The following is a 23774-nucleotide window of genomic DNA, read 5'->3' on the forward strand; positions in this document are numbered from 1 at the left end:
GAATTTGTTAAAAGCATGTTTATACTGCCTTTCGTTATAAATCGCCTTTCATTATAAAAATCGCAGGGTGGTGTACAGGATATTTCAAAACAACAAATTGAAACCCAAAATTATTTGTTGTTGGTTTTTTTAAGTAGATCATTACTTCCTTTTTTATTGTGTTGTGGCTTTTATATTGTAGAGTGTTGCTTTGAATTGTTAACCACCTGGCTGAACCCAGCGGTAGTAATTAAATGCCTGTATCCTATGAACAAATTCTACTTTCAGAACAGGATATGGGCCATAATATAAAAATATGAAAAAAAACCTGTAATCTGACTGTATTCACTAGACAGGGGAGGGTCCCTTATGTTTAAATGTTCACATTGTATCACAGTTCACCAACTAATGATATATTAATATAATTAGCACACTTACGTGAAGTGCTTACCGTAACTTTATTTTTGCCTACGATTGGTTAGATTCATCAAGTATAGGGATGTTTCTAACAATGGGACTGTGGTTCCTATTAATTATTTCCTTGTATCCAACATGTTTGTTATATGCACTCCCTGGTATGCTTTTCAACAAATACCAATATGATTTAAAGCAGTATTTTTATTTATTTATTTCCTATACGGTCCTTCGTCCAAGGATCACAGGGCAGTTTACCGTATAAAAATGCAAAAAAATACATAATGTAGTAATGAACAAAAATTCTTCGCTGTTTAAACTTTTGGCTACATACTTGCGTGTATGGTAGCATGTATACATACACTTTAATTTGTATGTTTCAATAAGTGAATGAAGTTGTGCCTTTTCTAGTTTCAGTCCAACATCAGATGCATTGCCTAGTGGTGCTAATTCTGTGCAGTAGCCGTCAGGAGGAAAAGATGGGATATTGATGGTGGAGTTGGCTTTCATCTTGGTCCCAAAGCAGGACAGCTGTTCAACTCAGCAGTGGAGAAATGGTTTCCATCTTCTAAGACATGGGTAGGCAAACGAAGGCCCAGGGGGCCGGATCTGGCCCAATCACCTTCTAAATCCAGCCCGCGGACAGTCCGGGAATCAGTGTGTTTTTACATGAGTAGAATGTGTGCTTTTATTTAAAATGCATCTCTGGGTTATTTGTGGGGCATAGGAATTCGTTCTTCTTCTTTTTCCAAAATATAGTCCAGGCCTCCAACAAGGTCTGAGGGACATTGGACTGTCCCCTGCTGAAAACGTTTGCTGACCCCTGTTCTAAGAGCTGAATTTCAAATAGCGGAAGGCTTTGGACACTGCATGAAAAGATGACAATCTGATCTTCCATATCCTTCCTGTAATCACTTCTTCTCCTTACCTTTAATGATATCTCTTTCCACTTGCCTGGTCTCCAGCTCTACCTTCCCATCTGGATTCTATGAGACTTTTTAGATCTTAGTCACTGGCAAAGACACCCGTTCCAAACATTTAAAAAGCCATGTAAGCATGTACACTGAGAGGCGTGAAAGTTTTAAAAGTGTTGAAACCCGAGCCATTCTTCCCTGCTAAATGGTAACACTGGGTTAAAAAACAAAAAAAGGTCAGCTCAATTAGGATTTTGCAAGATTGCGACTTCAGTGCCTGTCTGGTATATTCATCTTGGCAAGTTGGCTGATAGTTTGCAAGTGTTTATGAGCACATACCAGTGCAAATAGATTGTCTTCATCACTACGTACACAAAAGCAGTCATGAAATCTGTGCAATGTTTTAAGCGCTAGTGGCATGATATAATGAAGTTGTATTCCATTAAGCACTTGTATACAGGGGAACAAAATGTCATCACCTGAGTGTAGCCGCAATTCCGTAATACAACCTCATCTGTTCCATCAACTAGTTTTGCTCTGATCAATAAGCAGTTTTCTGTGGCCTTTCACTACTGTCAAGTATCATTGAGTGATGTAAATACACATCAGAAACTAGAAACTTGACAGCTCACCCAAACTAAGGAGGGAAGGAAGGAGGGAGGGCAGACTAGTGGAATTGACAAAGATGACAGCTGACATCTGCTGTGTATAAATTATTTGGTATCGCTACACACACAACTTCTTTTCTATTGTCTGTGAACATACCACTAAATTACCATTAACCGACGGAAACCCAAATTTTAGGTCCAGTTTTGCAGAATACACAGTCATATTAAAAAAAAAAACTTCAAAAATGTACATCTCTGAATATGATAAATCTTGGTAACGACTTCAAAGAAACAAAACCGTTCATATTTTCAAGTATCTAGTTTAAAAATATTGGGTTGTATCCAGCAAAATTTTACTCAGAACAGACCAAGTAAAATTTATGTAACTAAGTTTTGTAATGTCCATTAATTTCATTGGGTGTACTCTGAATATGACTACTGTTGGATACAATCTATTGATTTTAATACACAGATAATTATTCAGGATTTAAACATATAGCGCAGGATTTACCTAACAAGCCCTGCAATGGAACATTCCCCTTTACCTGCACCCCCGAAAAGGGGGTCAAGAAAATTCCTGGGGAAAGGAGAGGGGGATCATTCTACCTGGCAAACTGAAATGCTTTGCACATATGGAACTTTTTAAAAATGCTACAGTTTCCCTGTTAAATCAAAGATTATGCAGTAACAGTAGTTGGTGCATTTAGCCTAGTATAAAAAATAAGAAATGGAAAGCTCTCAGAGCATCACTCATAAAGTTGTTTTCTTTTTTAAAAAGTTGCAATATGTTATATTTCCATAGCAATAAGGCTTCATGCAGGTATTTCTTAATCGTGGTTCCTTTCTCTCTTTCTCCCACAAATTTTCTCCACATTTCCGTTTTCAGCATTCACCAGGTTTTGACTGTGACCTGGTTTGCACAATCGAATCCTCCTTTAATAAGCTAGGTTATGCGTAATAGCTTGCAAACAAACAAACCAGGATTCATAAGCCAGCTTTAGACTTCCACTTTGTATCCTGGCTTCTGTTCAAACTATTAGCCATAGTTTCATCTTTGCGTGTAACAGGAAACTGTGGTTAACTCTGACTTTCTGACTTGTTTCCCCATTCCCGTTCAGAGAGGAGTGATAGAGCTATGTGCTAAGGCAGGATTTGATTAATCCCAAGGCAGCCATAATATCAGCTTGTATCTAATACTGCCATAGTAAGCATTAAACCAGAGTTTGAAAATGTGTTGTGAAGCTATGCCATGTTTAACAATGTGCTCCTGAAGGTTACTCCCAGTTGCTTAATGGTTAATAAATTTGAAAGCGTCGTATCTCCACTAAGCCAAGGACACGCATATATAGAAAACAGAACATCTGTTTGATTGGAAGTACTTGTATAATTATTGTTCTTCTAAGACTGCACCTCACTTACTTATTTTTAACTTTATAAACCATGTAGCTAGAGTTGAGGAATGCTGTTTGCTTCCCGATATTTAGAAAAGTAGGATGAATACTTAAAACTATTTTCTGCGCAGTTAACCATATGGATCAATACACTGTGCCTCTAGGCCATTCTGTCATACTTTTACAAAGCACTGCAGAACTCTTCTATTAAATAATTAACCTTGTTATAAAATGAATGAGTGGAGTTTTTAAACCTTTTAAACGGTATTTTTACATCAGGTTTATGTCATCAACCTCCCATATGGTAGAGGAGGTGAAAATCTCTGCTTGCTTAGGCTTGAAGGTAACAGTTCTCTCGCTAAAGATGAGCATGGAATGTTGTTTGATCTTTCAAGGTGTTCCCTGCTTTGATATACCACTGGTATTGCCAGTACTGTATTCTCATTCTCAGTCATTCCATTGTGGAAGGAGCTATCCTGGCTGTTTAACCGAGCTATTCAGTTTTATTTAATTTATTATTTATTTTCAAAATTAGTACTGCAGCTTTCAAATAAGATCCAGAAGTACACCCAAATTATGAACCTGCTGCTTTGAAACAAGTATAAAGCTGCCCAGAACAGTTTGTATATCTATTTCTGGTTCACTGGAATCTTTCACTGACAGCTACATCTGTCTTGTCTAGAGTTTAGCTTCTCATCCCAACCCAAAGATGGCTTTCAGGAGAAGACATTATATTTAAATTCTGGCTTTTGAAGATGCATACATTGGTTTATTTGCTGTAATGACCGTCTTTGTTTCTAATATTTAATTTGCTTCATAGCTCTAATTTTATTGGTATATTCCAGTTTCATACCCCTCAACTGTTCTGCTTTGAGCAGCATATTCCAGTATTATAGAAGCTACCCTGGCTTCTGATTGGATCCCTTGCACATCGCACATACTGTTCAAGATTTCTCTGTCAAATTCCAGGTGATTTCCCCTCACGTGCAGCACAAACATCAGAAGGGAGGGTACAGATTTCCAAATTATCTGGAACTCTGAGTGATGCCAGGGAAAGGAGGTACTCAGCACACCTGACTTCCCACTTGCATGTACAACTCAACCATTGCAATGTCCAAACAGGACTAGATTAAAGCCCCAATCCAAAGGACTGGGTGGCAGGGCTCCCACACACAAACCTTTCCCTTGAAGTAGTAAACCCTGCTGTCCAACAAGACCGCTCCTGAAAAAGGAGGGAGTTTCAGAAGCAGACTGTTAAGCACAACACAACAAGCAGCTGTAGCTGGGTGATGGTAAGGTGAAACAGACCTGAATTAGATCACAGCCCTAAGCCTTTACTTGATGTCGTTCTGTGAAGTGTCATGTCATCTCCACAATCACTTACATTATTATTTTTATTATTAATTATTTTTAACCATTCCTGGCATTTCCACTTCGCGCTGCTTATTAAGACTTCAGAGATACAAACCAGTAGCTCAGTAATTGCTTTCTTGAATCTGCCTTTAATAATTACATTTAGTAAAGCTGTATTGAAAATTAGAAAGGCAGAGACTAATGGAAAACTAGATTTTTCACTGAATTAGAAAGCAAGACAATCCATATATTGACAACATTTCAAGTTGAAACAGATCAGGAAAACTGTTTTGGACTGTCTGTTCAAAGAGCCAAACAGAGGCCTGATGTGCAGTGGCATCTACATTTTATACCGACAGAGAAACTATAAGAGATTTCATGTAAATAGCTGTCTTGAGAGGATAATGCAATTCCAATTTGAATGCAAGTCTTTTGAATTTGGGGTGGAGGGGCACTGAATTTTCTCTTTTGGCGTGTAACGAAACAAGGAAACCAAGCTGTTCTGCTAATGGAGTGAAACCATCTTTAAATTAGAAAGGAAAAATGTTTCATTGAAAAATGTAGCAAATATCAATAGTACGAAGAAGTTTATCTGAATACTTGGCTCATAGGTGACATACAATTTGAAGTTTTAAAAAAGCTATCCTCACTGGCCTCTCCTTTTCTACTTGACTAGCTGTGCTAGCTATTACATGGTAAGCAAAAGTACTTTGTAAACCAGTAGTATTATGCAAACAGCAGAAATGTTACCAAATGGGCTATGGGTGCAGTCCTAATACCTGCTTACCTGGGAGAAAGCCCCAGTGAACTAAATGGGATTTACTTTTCAGGAGACATTTCTAGGCTTGTGGTATTAATGCAGGATGCAGAGTGGTGCTGTGGTCTAAACCACAGAGCCTAGGGCTTGCCAATCAGAAGGTTGGCGGTTCGAATCCCCACGACAGGGTGAGCTCCCATTGCTCGGTCCCTGCTCCTGCCAACCTAGCAGTTTGAAAGCACGTCAAAGTGCAAGTAGATAAATAGGTACCGCTCCAGCAGAAAGGTAAACGGCGTTTCCATGCACTGCTCTGGTTTGCCAGAAGCGGCTTAGTCATGCTTGCCACATGACCTGGAAGCTGTACGTCAGCTCCCTTGGCCAGTAAAGTGAGATGAGCGCCGCAACCCTAGAGTCGTCTGCGACTGGACCTAACAGTCTGGGGTCCCTTTACCTTTACCTAGAGTGCCTTCTAAAGTATACGTCATCATGCTGAGTTGTGTAATTCCTGAATACACACTCAATGTTTTGTCCAAAATGGCAACTGTGTCTGAGGACTGTGGGAGACTTGTAAACACCTCTCTTTCCCCTTCTCCCCAAATTTGCGGGGTGGTGTATTCTCAGGCAGAAAACTGGATACAACATGTAGAGTTTTCAAAGGATGAAGTGAGAAGATTACATTGGGTATTTTATATTTTTGTAGAGCTAGGTCTGGACATGTGGTAACACCAGTGTTGGAGCTGTATACAGTGGTACCCGAACGGCTTAGTTGTCAAATAAATCAGCTCCCGAACGCTGCAAACCTGGAAGTGAGTGTTCTGGTTTGCAAGCGTTTTTCAGAAGCCGAATGTCTGACGTGGCTTCCACTTGAGTGCAGGAAACTCCTGCGGCCAATTGGAAGCTGTGCCTTGGTTTTCCAACAGTTTTGGAAGTAAAACGTACTCCCGGAATAGATTAAGTTCAAGAACCAAGGTACCACTGTAGTTGGAAACTCATTTGTCTGCTTCTGTACAGGGGCCAGGTCCCTTGGAGATAGTTCAAAATAAATTTCAATTATCATTACTGTTGCTTCCCTACCCGCCATCTGTACGTTCTGGTTTATGCAGAGCTGAACTGGCTATATAGCAATACTAACAGTGGTATACAAAATGATGTTAAACTTTTGGCTAAAATTTACCTTTTTTGTCCTCTTATGGCAGCCTTTGAGGAAATGAACAATCACTCTTGCAAGGGGGTCATTTCATCCCTGTAGTGAATTTGGGGTTTTTCTTTAACTATATGCAAAGAGTTTGGGTGTGGAGTTCGTTAAAAAGCTTTTGAAGCAGGGATTGACTGATGTGACCTTTCAGATGGACAGAGCAACTGTATCTGTTTCTAAAATAGCACGGCTGCATAAGAATTTCCCTTGCATTCCTCATGTATTACCTTCTTCTTTTGAGAATTTGCAGAGACTGAGAGATAGGATGGTCTCTACTGAAGCCCAGTTAAATCTGATGCCCTCAGATGATTTAAAAGCAAGTTTCCAAAACATGCCATATTCTGAACGTATCTGTCCTTATAACTTAAACTTGTGCATATTATTATATGTTGTCTTTTGTATAATGCATTGGGAAAACACCACTTGGGACAAATTTTAGGGAGAAATGAAGAGAGGTCTGACCTCGAGTCTGTAATTTATCCGCTAGGCAGACAAGATAAATATACAACTGTGAAGACGGCACGTTTTCTATCTGCAGTAGCTGATGAGAGGGGAGAATTCTTGAGAGAGACTCCTGTGTCTTGTCAGGGAGGTTCAGAATTTGCAAAGTTTGTTTTATCCTTTTAATCGTTTGCTTGCTTTTATTCATAGTTGTGTAAACTCATTTCATTTTAGTATTTATTGAAAGAGGCACCATTTTATTTTATTTATAAGGGCACATGATCTGCCAGGGAGATCTGGCATTTTAAGCTTTTTGTGTTTAATTTGAGTCTGATGAATAGAATAGATTAGCTCAGATCAAATTCATTTATTTCTAAATACCTTTCCTCTCCCTGTGGCCTCTTGCACCTGGAACCAGAAGCCGTGAGAAACAGCAGCAGCAGCCCAAATGAAGAAGCCTTGCCCTGTGAGGGACTAAAAATTAATTAACTAATGTGGCCACTTAAAAGAGAAGTGAAAACTTTCTATTTTCTCTTTGCATCCGCACTGGAGGAGAGAGGAGGGGAGAGCACACAAACCTGAGGTTTCCCTAATACAGTGTTTCCCAAACGTGGGTCTCCAGCTATGTTTGGACTACAGTTCCCAACATCCCTGGCCACTGGTTCTGCTATCTAGGGATGATGGGAGTTGTAGTTCAAAAACAGCTGGAGACCCAAGTTTGGGAAACACTGCCCTAAATCTAATCCAGTGATGAGGATCCATCAGTTTGCCAGACCTTCCACAAGGCCATTTTCACAAAGTCATGCCCACTTGTCTTACACCTGAATTCATCTATGCCATCATGCGTTGTGCAGGGAAGGATGTGGCTGGGGAGAATGGGAATTTGTGAGTGCTTGCAAAGTCACGAGTGTGGAGCTTTGCAAGCCCCACTTATTAGCTAATCACCAGTGTTTGCAAAGTATTGTGCCTTTGCCCTTACAGCCTGATTTCAAACCATGTAGGCCTGGTGTCCTTGCGACGTCAGGCAGTTGACAGGTGGGTGACCCCACCCACCTGCCAAACTAGGCCCAGGGATGGGTAAAGGAATATAAAGATCCAGTCCAATTAGATTCCCATCCCTGCACTAAACCAATGTGCAGGCCATTGGTTCACTTTTAAGAGTCTATATGTATGGTTTTAACGTGCGTATATTCAACTATAATTTTAACCTGACAATTTTAAAAGAAACATAAGCAGCACTCTTAACATTTGAAATATTTGATTAAGAAGTTCAGTTTTTATTCTGCCCAGGGCCCAACCACCTTCCTTCTCAAAGTGGACTATTGATAAATTCCCATCTGCAATTGTTTCACTTTCACAGTATTTCTCCTTCCTGGTTATTCTGGCAAAGGGAATGGAAGGAGCAGTATAGGAATTACTGGGTACAGAAGATGAAGCAGATTCGTTCTCCATTGCTCCAAATGGCAGAAGGTATTATGTTGTTAGTGTAAGCTTGTTATATTTACAGTACTGTAATGTTGGTTGTTCTGTATGTTGTTACATTTGTTATTACATTGCTGCTTCATTATGTTACTATGAAATTGTTCTTGCGAGGGTTGATTTTGAGATGTATTCCAGTTTTTGTTGTTGTTGTTCGAACATGATTCTTGTCTACTGAGACTGTCAGGGATACTGCAGTTATGTCCTGCAGAAAGCTGGACGAGATAAGAATTAAGTTCTCTTTAAATTCTGTAAATGTCTTTCAGAGCTTGAAGGGTGGTATGAGGTGGCCTATTCATATCCCACTATGGTTTTGCTGTTTTTGTTGTACTTCCCTAAGTTCTTCATTCTTTCTTTGAACTTCTTTAAAAATACAAAACTTGTTTTGTTAGTCTTCCTTTGGTAGCAAATCATTGATAAATCAGAAAATGTTCTTTTAGAAATCTGTCAGCTAAGACAGTGCTCAGTTACAAGTTTTCCTTTCCCATTCCTCCATGCCCTTTGAACTTTCCTCATTTGTATTATAATGGATTCAATAGTACATTGAGTTCTGCATAGCCTTGAATATTCTAGAAAGCTCAAAGCTTCTTGCTTTTTATAACTTCCATTAAAATATAACTTGACTGTACAGTGTGCATCCTTTCTGTTTTTGTATTACTGGATCCTGCTGATGCTTTAAGAGTTCCAGTAATCACATATTAGAATAACAAAATCACCAATAAGATTTCCCCTCTAGGTTGCATCTGGTTCTTTATGGTCAGAACAGCTATTTCTTTTTGTTCTTGTAAAGCTAAATTCAACATACCGTACTTAGAAGGGATAGCTTGCTTTTAGTCAGTGACCTATACTCAGATCTGTTTCATCTGTTTTGTAAAATTGATTCTGAAATGGGTTGTTATCTCTTGAATGCTCTCTAGGTTGCCTATGAGAAATCTTGACCTGAGTGGAATTAGTTGTGATGATGTTCAAGGGTTACAGGTGGCCAATAAAAATGCAGATTAGGTTCATCAGCATTCAACCAGGATTTGTAAAGTTGACTAATGCTAGTTCGCAAGCAGGTGACCTCTTATGTTTTTATTTCCTTTTGTTGTTTTTAGTTAGGCTGTGTTTGTGTTTAATCAGATTATGCATTAAGGGGTATATTCGTGGACCTATAATAAATATGCATTTCATTCATTGCATCATATTATTATTAAAATGCTAGTGCTACAGAAGATGCACCCTGTATTTGCTGTCACTAGTGATTCCAGAAATGATTGAAAAGATGGTTTCAAAAAGAGGTAAGGAAAGTTCATATTAAATGGAGTGAGGATGAGCTGATTGACACATGTCAGAAAACAGTTGTCATTCCTTGAATTATCTATATAGATTTTCCCTCTCAAGATTCACTTCCTGACACTTAGGCATTCCTGAAATTCTTTGTAAGATCATGCCTTCAGCCCAGGCACCCATCCTGACCTAGCAGCTTTTATTTTTTTTAATTCCCAGGAAAGTTTCCTGCATCCAGTAGGCAGAACTGGAGGAGCTTAAAGAGTCAGTATCCAGATTTCAGTATGTTCTTCTTCTAGTTAGAATTACTTTAAAATCATTACATCGTTGCTATTTCGTTAAAATGTATGTCTTATATATTTTTATAGAGAATAGTTCTAAAAACCAAAGCATTCTTTTGAATGGTTTGTTGACTCATTGAAGTCATTTTTTAGGAACTAGAAGTGAATTATATTACTGTGCATAAGCTCTTACTACAATTCTTGAGTATATGAGTCATTAACAGAAACCAATTATTTTCTTTTTTTAAAAAAGAAACTTTTTACATGCTGAAGCAGACCATTCCTGGGTCACATTCAAATGCTTGCTGAAAGGTAAACAGATGAGAGAGAAGTGATTAGGGTATTTAAAAGAGAAAGCACAATTTTAAACTTTAACCAACATAAGAGAAAAATAACAAACGCAATTATTTGCATTTGGAACGAGACAAACTCAACTTAGACATCAGACCTTATTTTCACGAACCTTTCATTTTCTTTGTATAAACCTTTCTTCTGAAGGATGGACTGGTCAAATTTTGGACCTCTTCCTTGTTCTGACAGAATCAGCCATCTGTAGAGTGTTTTCTGTTCTTCATGAGGAACCTCCACAAGCTTCCAGAGAATCAGAGTGTGAAAACCAGAGTTATAGTGGATTGAATGTTCAGTTGGAAACTGACAAAGTTACCATTAAATGCAGGGTCTAAAATCACTTAAGGAAATCAGCCCTGAGTGCTCACTGGAAGGACAGATCGTGAAGCTGAGTCTCCAATACTTTGGCCACCTCATGAGAAGAGAAGACTCCCTGGAAAAGACCCTGATGTTGGGAAAGTTGGAGGGCACAAGGAGAAGGGGATGACAGAGGACGAGATGGTTGGACAGTGTTCTCGAAGCTACCAGCATGAGTTTGACCAAGCTGCGGGAGGCAGTGGAAGACAGGAGTGCCTGGCGCGCTCTGGTCCATGGGGTCACGAAGAGTCGGACACGACTAAACGACTAAACAACAGCAACAAAATCACCTGGCTTCACCACTGCCTGCAGCTCACTGTTGTATATGCACTGCCAGCCAACAGCTTTGCAGGGTTTGGGGCAGGAATCTTTTTGAACCCTACCTGAAGCTGCCCTGGATTGAACCCGGGACCTTCTGCATTCAAAGCATTGTTCGAAGTTCCCCAGGTGCTAGGAATCTTTGCAACTGGCGCAGGTCCAATTGCGACCACATGGAGATCTGTGGATGCCAGGTTGGCGTCTGACATCTCCATCTGGTAGGGCCCTCCAGTTGTCTGAAGAAGAGCTTATATACTGCATTTATCTCCCACCTTTTTCTCCAGAGAGTACAGTGGTATCTCGGTTTTCGAACGTAATCCGTTCCAGAAGACTGTTCGAGTTCCAAAACATTCGAAAACCTAGGCGCAAAGGGCAGTCTGCAAATTCAGTAGAGAAAATTGGGGGGAAACTCAGCGGAAGCCGTTCGACTTCTGAGGCGCGTTCAAAAACTGAAGCATTTACTTCTGGGTTTTCTGCATTCAAGAACCAAAACATTCAACTTCGGGAACATTCAGAATTTGAACCCGGATCTCCCAGGTCCTAGTCCAACACTCTGACCACTACACCACACTTGCTTCCTAGAGTACTGCTGCTATGGGGCAGCTATTTAAATAAAGTAGGTAAATAAATATAGGGAAAGGAAACCGTCACTTAGAGAAGGATCTGAAACATTTTCCTTATAGCTTGAATTTGTTTTATTTGATGTTTTAATGTGCTGTAAAGCACTTTGAGATTTTTCTAAAAAATATAAAGTGGTATTGAAATGAAATAATGATGATGTTAATTTCATTTTTAAATAAAATGGCGCCTAGACATTCTGTTGTGGCAACCGTAATCTAGGTTTAGGGTGTCACTTGGCAATTCGCTTATATATTGATGAGTTTTTGACCCTGATCCAAAGCATATATTCTACACTGAGCTATAGCCCTTCCCATTATGTCACTGTCTCTCAATCACAAGGCTTAAAATTGGAATGCAGACAGAGAAGGAATATGGTTCTGGTTCTGGAAATTGGGATGGATATGCTTTTTTGCTATACTGAGATGGGAGATAGTCTCCCCAACTTACGACTGTCTTTCATATTTTTATTATAACTGGTAATCAGATGATGACTTACTGGTCTATGTTAGAAAATAATTTTAAATAAAGACAGCTGTTATGCAGATTGATCCAAGAACCTTGAAAGACTTTGTTATGGCTTCCTAAAAAGAATTCTTAAAACAGGACTTTGATTTAATAGGCCCCATTTCTTCCTCTCCAGCCTTTTGATGGTTATAAAATAAAATGTCATCTACTTGGCATGATGGTCAGAGGGAAAAAATATGAGTTTCCACACGTACTTCAAACCAAAAGCTATTCCTCCTATTCTTGGTTTATATGAGTTAAATTCTGGCAGACATTTTAAATGTCTAATTGTTATCCCTATTAGGTATTGGCTCCATGCAGAAAAAAGTACTTTGCTACGGATTGAGCATGGATTTTATTATGGTATTGGTGAGAAATTAAGATTATTTGGCTGACAAATCGTTGTAGATCTTATCTGTTCTATTTAATGCACTTACTGATTATGCAGTTAAAAGACAATGTATAGCACTGTATGTTTGCCGGTTGCTAAAGCGTGTTCTCCCTAACAGAGAGCACGTGTTGCGGTTGGGGGAACAAGCCACCCTGCAGTGACTAGGCAAATTTGGTAAGGAACCCAAGCCTTTAAGTGGTTAAATTTGGGTTGCTGGGGAGTTTTGATTGTTGCCAATTTGGAGGAGGGGTAAGAGTCTTTAAATACAGGGGCCAGACGTTGGACGTCCTCTTGGCCGTTTTGCACCGGATCACATGGAGCACTTGGACAATCTTCTCATTGTCTGGTTACATTTCTTTATTTCTGTATTTCCCCTTTCCTTTTAATCCTCTCTAGTCCCTTAAATAATTTAATTCCCCCCCTTTCCTGTTCAATTTCTCCCCCACCCCTTACCCTGCCCTGTGGGAAGATTCTCCCTGTATCTATGGCTTGCCTTTCCCAATAGGGAGAGAGCCCCCGTTAGGGGCTTTCTTTTGCAAAAAGGTTTCCCCCATTTCTCTTGTTGAAATTGTGGGGCTAGTTAGGGCTGTTCCCAGCTTAGGTGGAATCACTTTCGTTATAGTATCCCCGAAGGTTGGCTTTATTTTGAGTGTGTGCAGCGCTGTTGGCCAAATTTTAAGATAGTCTTGGGTGGGAGCACTATTTTGAGTTCCTTTAAAATTGCTATGAGACTAAGATTCTCAAGATCAGAAGCAGGGAGGCCTATTCGGCCTGCACATAACTTCCAAGCCTAAGTCTGTTACAGGTAGCAGTTAATTGTTAAGTCTCTGTGACACGTGACTCATTCTCGCTATAGGAATGTATCTGCTTGCAGGCCCAGTTGCTGCTAATATATTTCTGAGGCAGACAGAGGGCCCCAGGGGCTCCCTGTGCCTCCAAGGACTATGAGCACTCTGTATATGCTCTTGAACTATGCTGTTTCTGAACAAGTTTATTTTCTTTAAGTTTGTTTTGCCCTGATAGTGGCGACTGCCATTTTAGAGACGAGCCATTGTGGCTTAGTGGCTAAAGTATAGGACTAGGACCTGGGAGACAGGGTTCATATCCCCCTCTTAGCCATTGTTATAACAAAACAAAACAAACTGCTCCTTTTGGGCTATTCTGTTGCTGGGTAGTTCAGCCCATTCGTGATAAAAGAACTTTGGGTTTTCTTGAAGGGGTGCTTCCCTCTAAAAGGGCAAGCAGGGGTACCTGGACAAGCTGTGGGCTACCTCAACTCTGCTATTTCAGTGGAAACATTTATGCCTGGCTTAGCAGGTGATCCTAGGGCTTTGCCCTAGAATTTAATGGCCTGGAAGCGTTTCCGGCCTGAATAGTGTCCCCATGTGGTCCATGAAGCATTGGTTTCACTGGGTCAGCGCATAGTGCCGGTAATGCCTAGGTTGCAGGATTGGTCCCTGTATGGGACAGCTGCATGCTCCCCCATTGCTCTACCTGGACACTTAGGTCCTTTTGGTGGTTACCTCACTGTGAGGGATGTAACAGGCGCCACGTTTGCAATATGCAAGTAGGAGAAAGCACCTTTGCGTGCCCGCATTGCAGTTTGCTCTGTGCGTTGCAGGGCACGGCGCTGCACAGGCTGCAATTGCATTGCATTGCGTGAGAGATTTGCAGTTGCATTGCACGGAGGGTGTGTGCATTGCATGGAGGGTGTGTGTGCATTGCATGGAGGGTGTAGTTGCATTGCACGGAGTGTGTTGTTGCATTGTACGGAAGGTGTGGTTTCATTGCACGGAGTGTGTGTATGTGCATTGCACGGAGGGTGTAGTTGCATTGCACAGAGTGTGTGTGCATTGCATGGAGGGTGTAGTTGCATTGCACAGAGTGTTTTTTGCATTGCACAGAGTGTGTGTGCATTGCACGGAGTGTGTAGTTGCATTGCACGGAGTGTGTAGTTGTATTGCATGGAGTGTAGTTGCATTGCATGGAGTGTAGTTGCATTGCATGAAGTGTGTGTGCATTGCATGGAGCGTGCTTTTTGCATTGCACGGAGTGTGTAGTTGCATTGCATGGAGTGTGTGTGCACTGCACGGAGTGTGTTTTTGCATTGCACGGAGCGTGTAGTTGCATTGAACTGAGTGTGTAGCTGCATTGCACGGAGGGTTTGTGTGTGCATTGCACAGAGTGTGTAGTTGCATTGCACGGAGTGTGTTTTTGCATTGCACGGAGCGTGTAGTTGCATTGCATGGAGTGTGTGTGCACTGCACGGAGTGTGTTTTTGCATTGCACAGAGCGTGTTGTTGCATTGAACCGAGTGTGTAGTTGCATTGCACAGAATGTGTAGTTGCATTGCACGGAGTGTGTAGTTGCATTGCATGGAGTGTGTGTGCACTGCACGGAGTGTGTTTTTGCATTGCACAGAGTGTGTGTCTGAAAAGGAAGCTGGCTTGGCGGCAGCTTTGTCAGGACTTCTTTAGGGGTTCTGGCCAGCGTCGGCCCTGTAAATTTACATATCATGATGGCAGCACAAGATGCCCCCTGCCCAAGCGGGGGCTGGAAGCTGGCAAGCAATAGCTCAATACCTTTTGCCCATATTCCCATTTTATTTAGGGATCCAGTTGGATATCGTTGCTAAAACATACCACTTGCCTATGGAGAAGCTGTCTGCCTTGAAGGAAGTTGTTTTGTAATACTTCCTCTGTAGCAAGTGATGCTTCATCAGATCCGATTAATCTTCCCACTAGGCCAGGCTGCCTACGGCCTGAGGTCCCCTTACCTTTGTGTACGCCTACCAAGTGTGGTGAAGGCAGATATCAGGCGATGGTAGCAATTCCTGAATGTATGCAATAGTAGTTCGCCATGGCAGGATACCTTGAACCCGTACAGGGATTTTCAGGTTCATGCTGGTGCTGCTGGATCTTTGCCCTTTGGTTTTTATTTCAAGGGCTGCTGGTGTGCAAAGCTATGGCCTCAAGCCCGGTGTGGTGAGGCAATCATGTGACATAACTTTTCTTGAGTTTTCCCCATTGTAGTAGCAGTTCACATGTGGCCCGAGGAGTTCAGTGACCATCAGATCTGCTTTTGGTTTGATAACCAGGTAGTGGTGAGCGTCTTGGCAAAACAGTCCTCACGCTCTAGCACAGTCTCTGCCCCTCCGCTCATGCTTTCGAGCTGCACCGCTTAAGGTTTAATATTGTGCTTTCTACTCTCCAAATTACGGGATCCTCTAATGATGTCGCTGACACTCTATCCCATTTTCAGATGAAGCGCTTCAGATCCTGAGCTCCAGACTCAGCTATTGCCAGACTTTTCCAGACCACCGGTGGCATTTTGACAACAATTAGTAATTACAGAGAGCAGCAGCTTCCATTTCCCCTTCTGCTTTTAGCTCTTATGGGAAGGCCTGGATGGATTTCTTAGCCTTAAGCTGGCAGTCCTCGGCCATTCAGATGAATTGGGCCCCATCCTCTGAGCAGATCCTGCAGTATTTGGTCCACCTGCTGCAGATTGGGCATGCGGTTATAACTATCAGAATTCAGTCCGCTGCAATGTCTGTTACACTGAAGCTTTATTTTTCGGAGACCCTTGTATAAAGTTTGTAGTGCGCAGGGCCTTGGAAGGTTGGAATAGGCTCCAACCTCATAGGACAGTGGGCAGGAAGTCGGTCAATTTTTACATATGCAGTATCTTCAACAAGTTAAAACTTGTCTGCTGGTTAAAGATCAAGGCGAGACTCCTTTCAGTAGTCCATTGCATTTTTGCACTGAGGGTTGGGAAATGGTTGTTGGAGCCAGCACGGGGCTGAGAGTCTGGAGGCTTATTGCTTCAGGACTTTTCCTTATCCTTTGGAGCTTGTCATTAGAGTTGGGAACTCAAAAACAGACTTGGTGGGCAGGAGTGCCACAATCAGGCTTCCCGCCACAGGTGAGGAGGGCCCTTGCCCGGTTATGGATAACAGAATATTTGGCTTTTTATTCCCTGGGGGCTGGCCCGCTCCTAGTGCATGAAAATGGGTTCCCGTTAGCCAGGCATCAATGTGCTTACGTCGTGCACCAGTTATTACGGCCTATGGCTTGCTTACCGCTGAACACGCCTCATTCCTTACGATTAGGTGCTGCTGCAAAGGCTGCACACTGGGGGGCCTGTCAGGAGACAGGATTGTGAATACGGGTCATTGGAAGTCTGATGCTGACAAGGGTTATATCAGGAAGTGTCACAATGATGTCTGTGCTGATGCTTGTCTGTTATTTCCTTTTTTTTTTTCTCCATAGGAGCAGCTGTGCACATTTGGGCCACAGCATTGTACACTAGGCTGGCAAGCATGTTGACAAGTTTGGACCGGGGTGCCATCTCAGTCTTCCTGCCCATGTGAACATATACTGGATGTCCAGATGGGGAATGCTTTGTGAGGAGATGCTTCCTTTGGTGCGGTCGAGTGTGACCTGTGCAGGTCCTCCCGCAGTGCTGGTAGTACAGCTGGGCGAGAATGTTTGCTGTCTTCCTCCAGCATAAGTCTGCATCCCTGCATGCAAGAGGGCTTGGATTGAGTTGATGGCAGCTCTCCCTGGACTCAAAATAATTTAAGGCATTGGTTCAAGGTGGTCTGGAGGGGGGGGGTTGGAGCACCTGTTCCCTCCAATGCGCAAAGATATTCCATTAAGGGAATCCAAGGATTCGCCATGCTTTTGTCGACCCCTTTCGAGGGGTGGGGCCACGCAAGAGTCCCTGGGAGCATTTGGGGGTGAGCTTGAGTCTGATCCTGGTTCATTGCTCCCCCACGCTGTTTATTTGTACTGACGATATGGTGGGGCCCAGTCGTCAGTGCTGCCCTGCTGAGGTCAGGTGCAGCTAGTCGGGAACCAATGCCTAGACAAACTACCACCGAGCAGGCCAGAAAGCATGTTAATAAGGTGGTGGACAATAGAATAAAATAAATAAAGTAAATAAAATAAAATAACAAATAAAATAGGTCCTTGCTTTAGGTGGTTCTGTAATATTGCACCCTGCTATTTTCTTCAAGGCTGTTGCCCTCTTTAGGGCAGATGGGGCGCATCTTTCCCCTATGGGGAACGACACCTGGCGGGATGCGGTTGCCTTGGGATTCATTGCTCCCCCACAATGTTTGCTGGTACTGACGATATGGTGGGGCCCAGTCGTCAGTGGTGCCCTGCTGAGGTCAGGTGCAGCTGGTTGGGAAGCAATGCCTAGACAAACTACCACCGTGAAGGCCGGAAAGCGTGTTAATAAGGCAGTGGAAATAAAATACAGGTCGTTGGAAATTGAATGCATTCAAAGGTTATGTTCGTTAACATTATTGGTGTCTTTCAATTTTTGCTTTTATCTTAGGTTTAGCAGCTGTCCGCATCTGGATGGTGGGGCACAGCCTCATGCATTGGGCTGGCATCAGTGCACGGCAGTCCGGATTGGGACCGGGTCTTGGCCTTCCTCCACATGTGCAGTTGCCTTGGCTGTCCAGACGGGGAATGCGCCGGCCAGAATTCCTGCCACTGATTCGGAGGCAGGTGCTGCTGGAAGGGCCGCCCACTGCTGTTGGGGTGCAGCTGGGTGAGAACGACCTGGTTTCCATGGACTGTTTTTTCACCACGTGCTGCAATTTTGGGTGACCTGGAGAAGCTGCGGGCAGTGGTGCCGACAGCAAAAATATTTTGGTCAAAGCTTTTGCAACGATGTGTTTGGAAGGGTAGTCGTTGCCCAGCTGCCACTGAAAGGGCCAGGAAGCGCATCAATTCTGCTGTGTCTAAAAAGATCGTTGAGCTGGGTGGAGATGTGATTTTTTCACCCTGAGATTCTTTTTCAGGTGCCATCCTTTTTCCGAGCTGATGGCGTGCACCTTTCTGCTTCTGGGAATGAGGCTTGGATAGGTGCGGTGGTGGCCAAGCTGAGGTCTTGGCTGGGGCTGTGAGTGGTTTGGCGGTGAGCTGTGGGCTCCATGGCGGTTAGGCATTGGTTAAATTGGTTCTTGGAGGGGTAAGTGCCTATCCCTCCAAATGATGCGGAAAGGGAATTCCGTTAAAGGAATCCAGGGGCTTGCCATTCTTTTCGTCCTTGTCCGTGGAGCCGGACTTGGGCCGTGCAAGCCCCACAGGAACATGAGGGTGAGAAGTGAGGGACTGTTGCCCAGCTCCATTTCCTCACCCAATACTTGTTTCCCACGCTGGCTTCCGCCGGAGTCCGGAAGGCCAGCTCTGTCCCTGAGGGCAAGGACAGATAGTCATAACCAATGCCTAAGCAACCACTCACATTTTTTGTATTTTGAATAAAGTTGTGGCCAAAATTATGCCAAAAACCTTAAACAAAAATTGATGTGTGAAGTGTGAATTTTTTTGGGGGTGGCATTGTGGGACTCAACACGCAAAGCGTGTTCTCCCTAACAGAGAGCACGTGTTGCGGTTGGGGGAACAGGCCACCCTGCAGTGACTAGGCAAATTTGGTAAGGAACCCAAGCCTTTAAGTGGTTAAATTTGGGTTGCTGGGGAGTTTTGATTGTTGCCAATTTGGAGGAGGGGTAAGAGTCTTTAAATACAGGGGCCAGACGTTGGACGTCCTCTTGGCCGTTTTGCACCGGATCACCCGCCCTCCCTCCCTTTTATAGGGTGGTTTTTCTTGATCACTTGACCTTGCTATGCCTGTCATGGGGTCGTCCGCCTTGGAGCGGGGGCCTGGTAGGAATTTTGCCATTTGGCTGATTGGCTGGTGCCTTTTGGTTTTTGCCTACTGCGTAGCAAATCGTCACAACTTGTAAGGTTGGCGGTTAGGCATTGGTTAAATTGGTTCTTGGAGGGGTAAGTGCCTATCCCTCCAAATGATGCGGAAAGGGAATTCCGTTAAAGGAATCCAGGGGCTTGCCATTCTTTTCGTCCTTGTCCCCGGAGTCGGACTTGGGCCGTGCAAGCCCCACAGGAACATGAGGGTGAGAAGTGAGGGACTGTTGCCCAGCTCCATTTCCTCACCCAATACTTGTTTCCCACGCTGGCTTCCGCCGGAGTCCGGAAGGCCAGCTCTGTCCCTGAGGGCAAGGACAGATAGTCATAACCAATGCCTAAGCAACCACTCACATTTTTTGTATTTTGAATAAAGTTGTGGCCAAAATTATGCCAAAAACCTTAAACAAAAATTGATGTGTGAAGTGTGAATTTTTTTGGGGGTGGCATTGTGGGACTCAACACGCAAACGGATCAAACCAGATAAATGAATAATACACATTTAACCTATTAACGAGTTTTCTGTTTACTTAAGAAGTTACAGCCAATCAAAAATGGGATTTGTTCACAACTGAGGCCATGGCTTGCAGGAAGTGTTCTTAACTCTGAATCCTGTGTCCTAGTGAAAATTGTCGCTCTACTTGCTCCCCCAAAGTCTATCATTTTCCTTGAAAGGGAAACTACCATTTCTCCCAATAGCTGCTTCTGTCCTAGGGCAGGGATGGGGGAAGGCAATGGTTAACCTCTTCCTAGAATGGGATATGAATATTTTTGGATGGTTAGACATTGAGGTAGCAGGAGGCTGTCAGGGATTCCCAGTCCTTATGGGAAGTCCCATTATTCTCTCAACTTTAAGATAAGAATATGGTATGGTAAATGTATGAATATTTTATATGGGGATTGTTCATGTCATGTAAACACAATTGTTAGGGTTTAAATTGCTAGAAACTCATTACTTGTTGCTTGGTAAGATCTTTTATAGATGACCTTTACTGCTTATTATGAAAATTTCTACATGCATGTCCATATTTCATAAAACCTCAAAATGTTTAAAGTTTCCCTTTCTTTTATGCACAAATCTGTATTGCTTCAGAATACACCTAAGTTCCACATTAGGCTGACCATAGTACTTATGCTGAGATTCTAAATAGTGATCAGATAATCACAGTAGGACTAATTGAAATTAAATTAATAGTACGGATGATAAATACACTATTTTGAGGGATGCAAAATGCCCTTCCTCATACTGACATGTGAATGCATAACCAAAAGAATAGCCGTCTTCAGATATTTTCTGAATGTGGAAGGAGTAGAGACATTTTCTACTACTGGCTTCCCCATTCACTTTCAGCATAATGTCTGAAAGAGCCTGTGTGCCTATGTGTGAGTATAAGCTCTTTCTGACATTACAATTCTCATTGGCTGCTAGTCCTTTGGATCGCTGCAACCCTGGCTCGATGGAGCATTGTTGTCATGGGTGTCAGAGCATTTAATTTGAAGAATTAGTACTCACAGTCATTGGCACCAATGGCTTAAGCTTCTAGAATCAGGTTAAGAAAAGGGAGAGAAAAGGTGAAGGTGACCAAAAGTGTGCTGTGTAGACAGATTCCATGCAGATTCCAGTACATGATCTGAAATGCTGACTCTTCTATCTCCCTTCTCCATGTAATGTGAACAGATTACCGTATTTTTTGCTCTATAAGACTCACTTTTTCCCTCCTAAAAAGTAAGGGGAAATGTGTGTGTGTGTGTGTGTGTGTGTGTGTGTGTGTGTGTGTGTGTTATGGAGCGAATGCAGGTTGCGCAGCTATCCCAGAAGCCAGAACAGCAAGAGGGATTGCTGCTTTCACTGCGCAGCGATCCCTCTTGCTGTTCTGGCTTCTGAGATTCAGAATATTTTTTTTCTTGTTTTCCTCCTCCCAAAACTAGGTGTGTCTTGTGGTCTGGTGCGTCTTATAGAGTGAAAAATAAAGTACATTAGAGTGATAAAAGTATCCTCGTGACAATGTAGAGAACAGGTTCAGGGGTCTTCAGGCATATTGGCCACGTTTACATGTAATGCTAAGCCAAACCATGGCTTGTCGCAAGCATGCTGGTTCAGGTTGAAGGCCTTCTTTGGTTCAGTATCTTGTTCTCACAGTGACCAGCCAGAAATCTGATTGTGACAGCACTCTCCCAACTTTCGATGTCTAGCAACCCGGCAAATTGCATCCAATTTGCTCCTCCTCTGCCCTTTTAGTTTAGCACAGCACAGCAGCTAAGCCAAGGTTCCCTATCCAAAATCCTTTCTCAAGTTAATTTTAAAAATTCAGTAGTTTCTGGTCTAGAATTGGGTTCTAATATTGGTGCCCTGACTTTATCTAATCCAAGGATCTCCTAATAGAACAAATCCTGGCACTAGGCACATTTGGTTACAGTAGCAATGGCCTCTCATTATTATGCTTTTCTGCTGGCCTTGGTTTTGCTAGGTTATGTTTTCATGAGCATTTTGAGATACTTCTTGTCACCTGCCCTGAGATCTGACCCAGTGACCTGAAAATCAAGAAAATGTCATGTTAGTGGCTACTAATTAGTGGAACTAGAGAGCATCTTCAGCTGGCCTTTCAACCTTCCACAGGAGGAAGCAAAAGCTGTCATACACATCATGCAAAGAAAATGAGCCCAAACCATTTTTTTTAATGGTGTAAACACTAGAGCAAGCCCAGCTGAGACTAGAGATGAATATGTAGGTTAGGTGGAAATTAACCTGCAGTATAATCTTTGCATTTATATTTTATGTGTTCCACAAGACATGCTACCACTATCACTGAATTGTATGTGTGTAAGGTTGTTGATGTACTATATAGCACATCACTGAAAGACCCAGATATTCTTGAGTTGTTTTGCTATATATATATATATATATATATATATATATATATATAAAAGCGCTTCTACTAGGTTGATTGTATAGTGGAAGTATTTTAAGCCTCACAAATCTTAATTGTCCTTGGATGTGTTTGTGGAGCCCACTGGTTAGCAGGGGATTTAACCAGCAGACTCATTAATCAGTGGCTACACCTCAGTATCTCCTGAGTGTCTTGTGTTTGGGGGGAGGGAACAAATCAGCTTCAGTAATTCTTTCCTTTAAACCCATCACAAAGCAAACAGGGTTTTGAACAGGTAAAGTAATCTCTTGCATTGGTTTTTACAGGTCTTTAAGATAGAGGTACTAATGAATGGAAGAAAGCACTTTGTTGAAAAGCGGTATAGTGAATTTCATGCTCTTCATAAAAAGGTAAATATTGTACGTAAGTTGTTAAAGTGATTCTGCTTGAACCTTCCCTCCACTTGTTCCAAAGTGATTTCTCTGGTTTCTGAATCTTTTGTGTTTCATTTATTTTGTCTTTCTAGCCCTGTGAGGAAAGGATACAATATTTAGGGCTCTTTAGGGGGAAAGGCAAGTAAAGATAAAGGGGCATAAAATTGCACATGGTGTGATGGAGAAAGTTAGAGATGTTTTTCTTCTTTTGCATAATACTAGAATCCCAGGGTTATTCGGGGAAGCTGAATTTTGGAAAATTTGAGACAAGCAAAAGATAGAATTCACTCCCACAACATGTAGTAATGGCCACCAGTTTGAATGGCTTAAAAATAGGATTAGAAGAATGGCGGATAATGGCTACAAGTCATGATGGCTTTGTCCTATGTCCTCTGCTTTATCTTACCTCCTCTGTTCGAAGCAGATAGGAGGATGGGCTGTTTTAAAGCCCTTTGTGCACATTCACAGAGCAGGGCTGGGATGTTTACAAAGGGTTTACGTACCCCCCTCTCCTCCCAGTTTCTCTTTTAAACCTCAGCAGTTTGAAGGAGAAGTGGGAAAGGGGATGTGCTCTGATCTGCCCATCAGAGAATGATGGAGAATGGGAGTATGCCTTTGAAGGCCCTACCTTCAAGAGGACTGAAGGTGCACTGTGCTCCATCCATCAGCTGATGGAGGATAGGCAGAGAGTAGCATGCTTTGCTGGATCCATCGAACAACTGGGGAGCTTTAAGCTCCCAATTGCTCCATTGAAATCCTCCTTTCACCCATGTGGCTTGCTAAAAATGGTCTGCCAAGCCAAATGAGGAGACCTAGAGGGCTACATTTAGTCTGGAGGTTCCTCACCCCTGCAGTAATGTTTCTGTGATGCAACCATACTTTTTTTAAAAAAGTGTGCTCAACTCACATAGCATTTTATCAGGAAGTGGGGATGTGTTGTAAGAGGAAGAAGGTGCGTGCCTTAATTCTTCCAAACTAGAAATACTACAAACAAACAAAAAAATCACTTATGAGAGGTCAGTGGAATTTCAGTGGAATTTTGTGGTTTTCCCTTTCTGCCTTACTGGTTTTCTTATTAAATACCTCTCCTAGAACAATTGTGTGGGTGTATGAGCCATTGTATTGTATAGT

General features: G+C 42.4%; 1 protein-coding gene across 2 annotated transcripts in view; it reads left to right on the forward strand.

Moving 5' to 3' along the window:
• SNX24 (sorting nexin 24) overlaps nt 1-23774 on the forward strand; it is a 78074-nt gene that overhangs the window by 19236 nt on the left and 35064 nt on the right. Inside the window, exons 2-3 of one of the 2 annotated variants that reach the window (XM_053409282.1) lie at nt 8413-8522; nt 22536-22619. In XM_053409282.1, coding sequence (XP_053265257.1) covers nt 22557-22619 — 63 coding nt within the window. In that variant the 5' untranslated portion in view covers nt 8413-8522; nt 22536-22556. The remainder of the gene's footprint in view (nt 1-8412; nt 8523-22535; nt 22620-23774) is intronic. The other variant, XM_053409281.1, reaches the window with a different exon arrangement.

This window comes from Podarcis raffonei, chromosome 11 (genome assembly GCF_027172205.1).
Source record: "Podarcis raffonei isolate rPodRaf1 chromosome 11, rPodRaf1.pri, whole genome shotgun sequence".
NCBI classification, from domain to species: domain Eukaryota; kingdom Metazoa; phylum Chordata; class Lepidosauria; order Squamata; family Lacertidae; genus Podarcis; species Podarcis raffonei.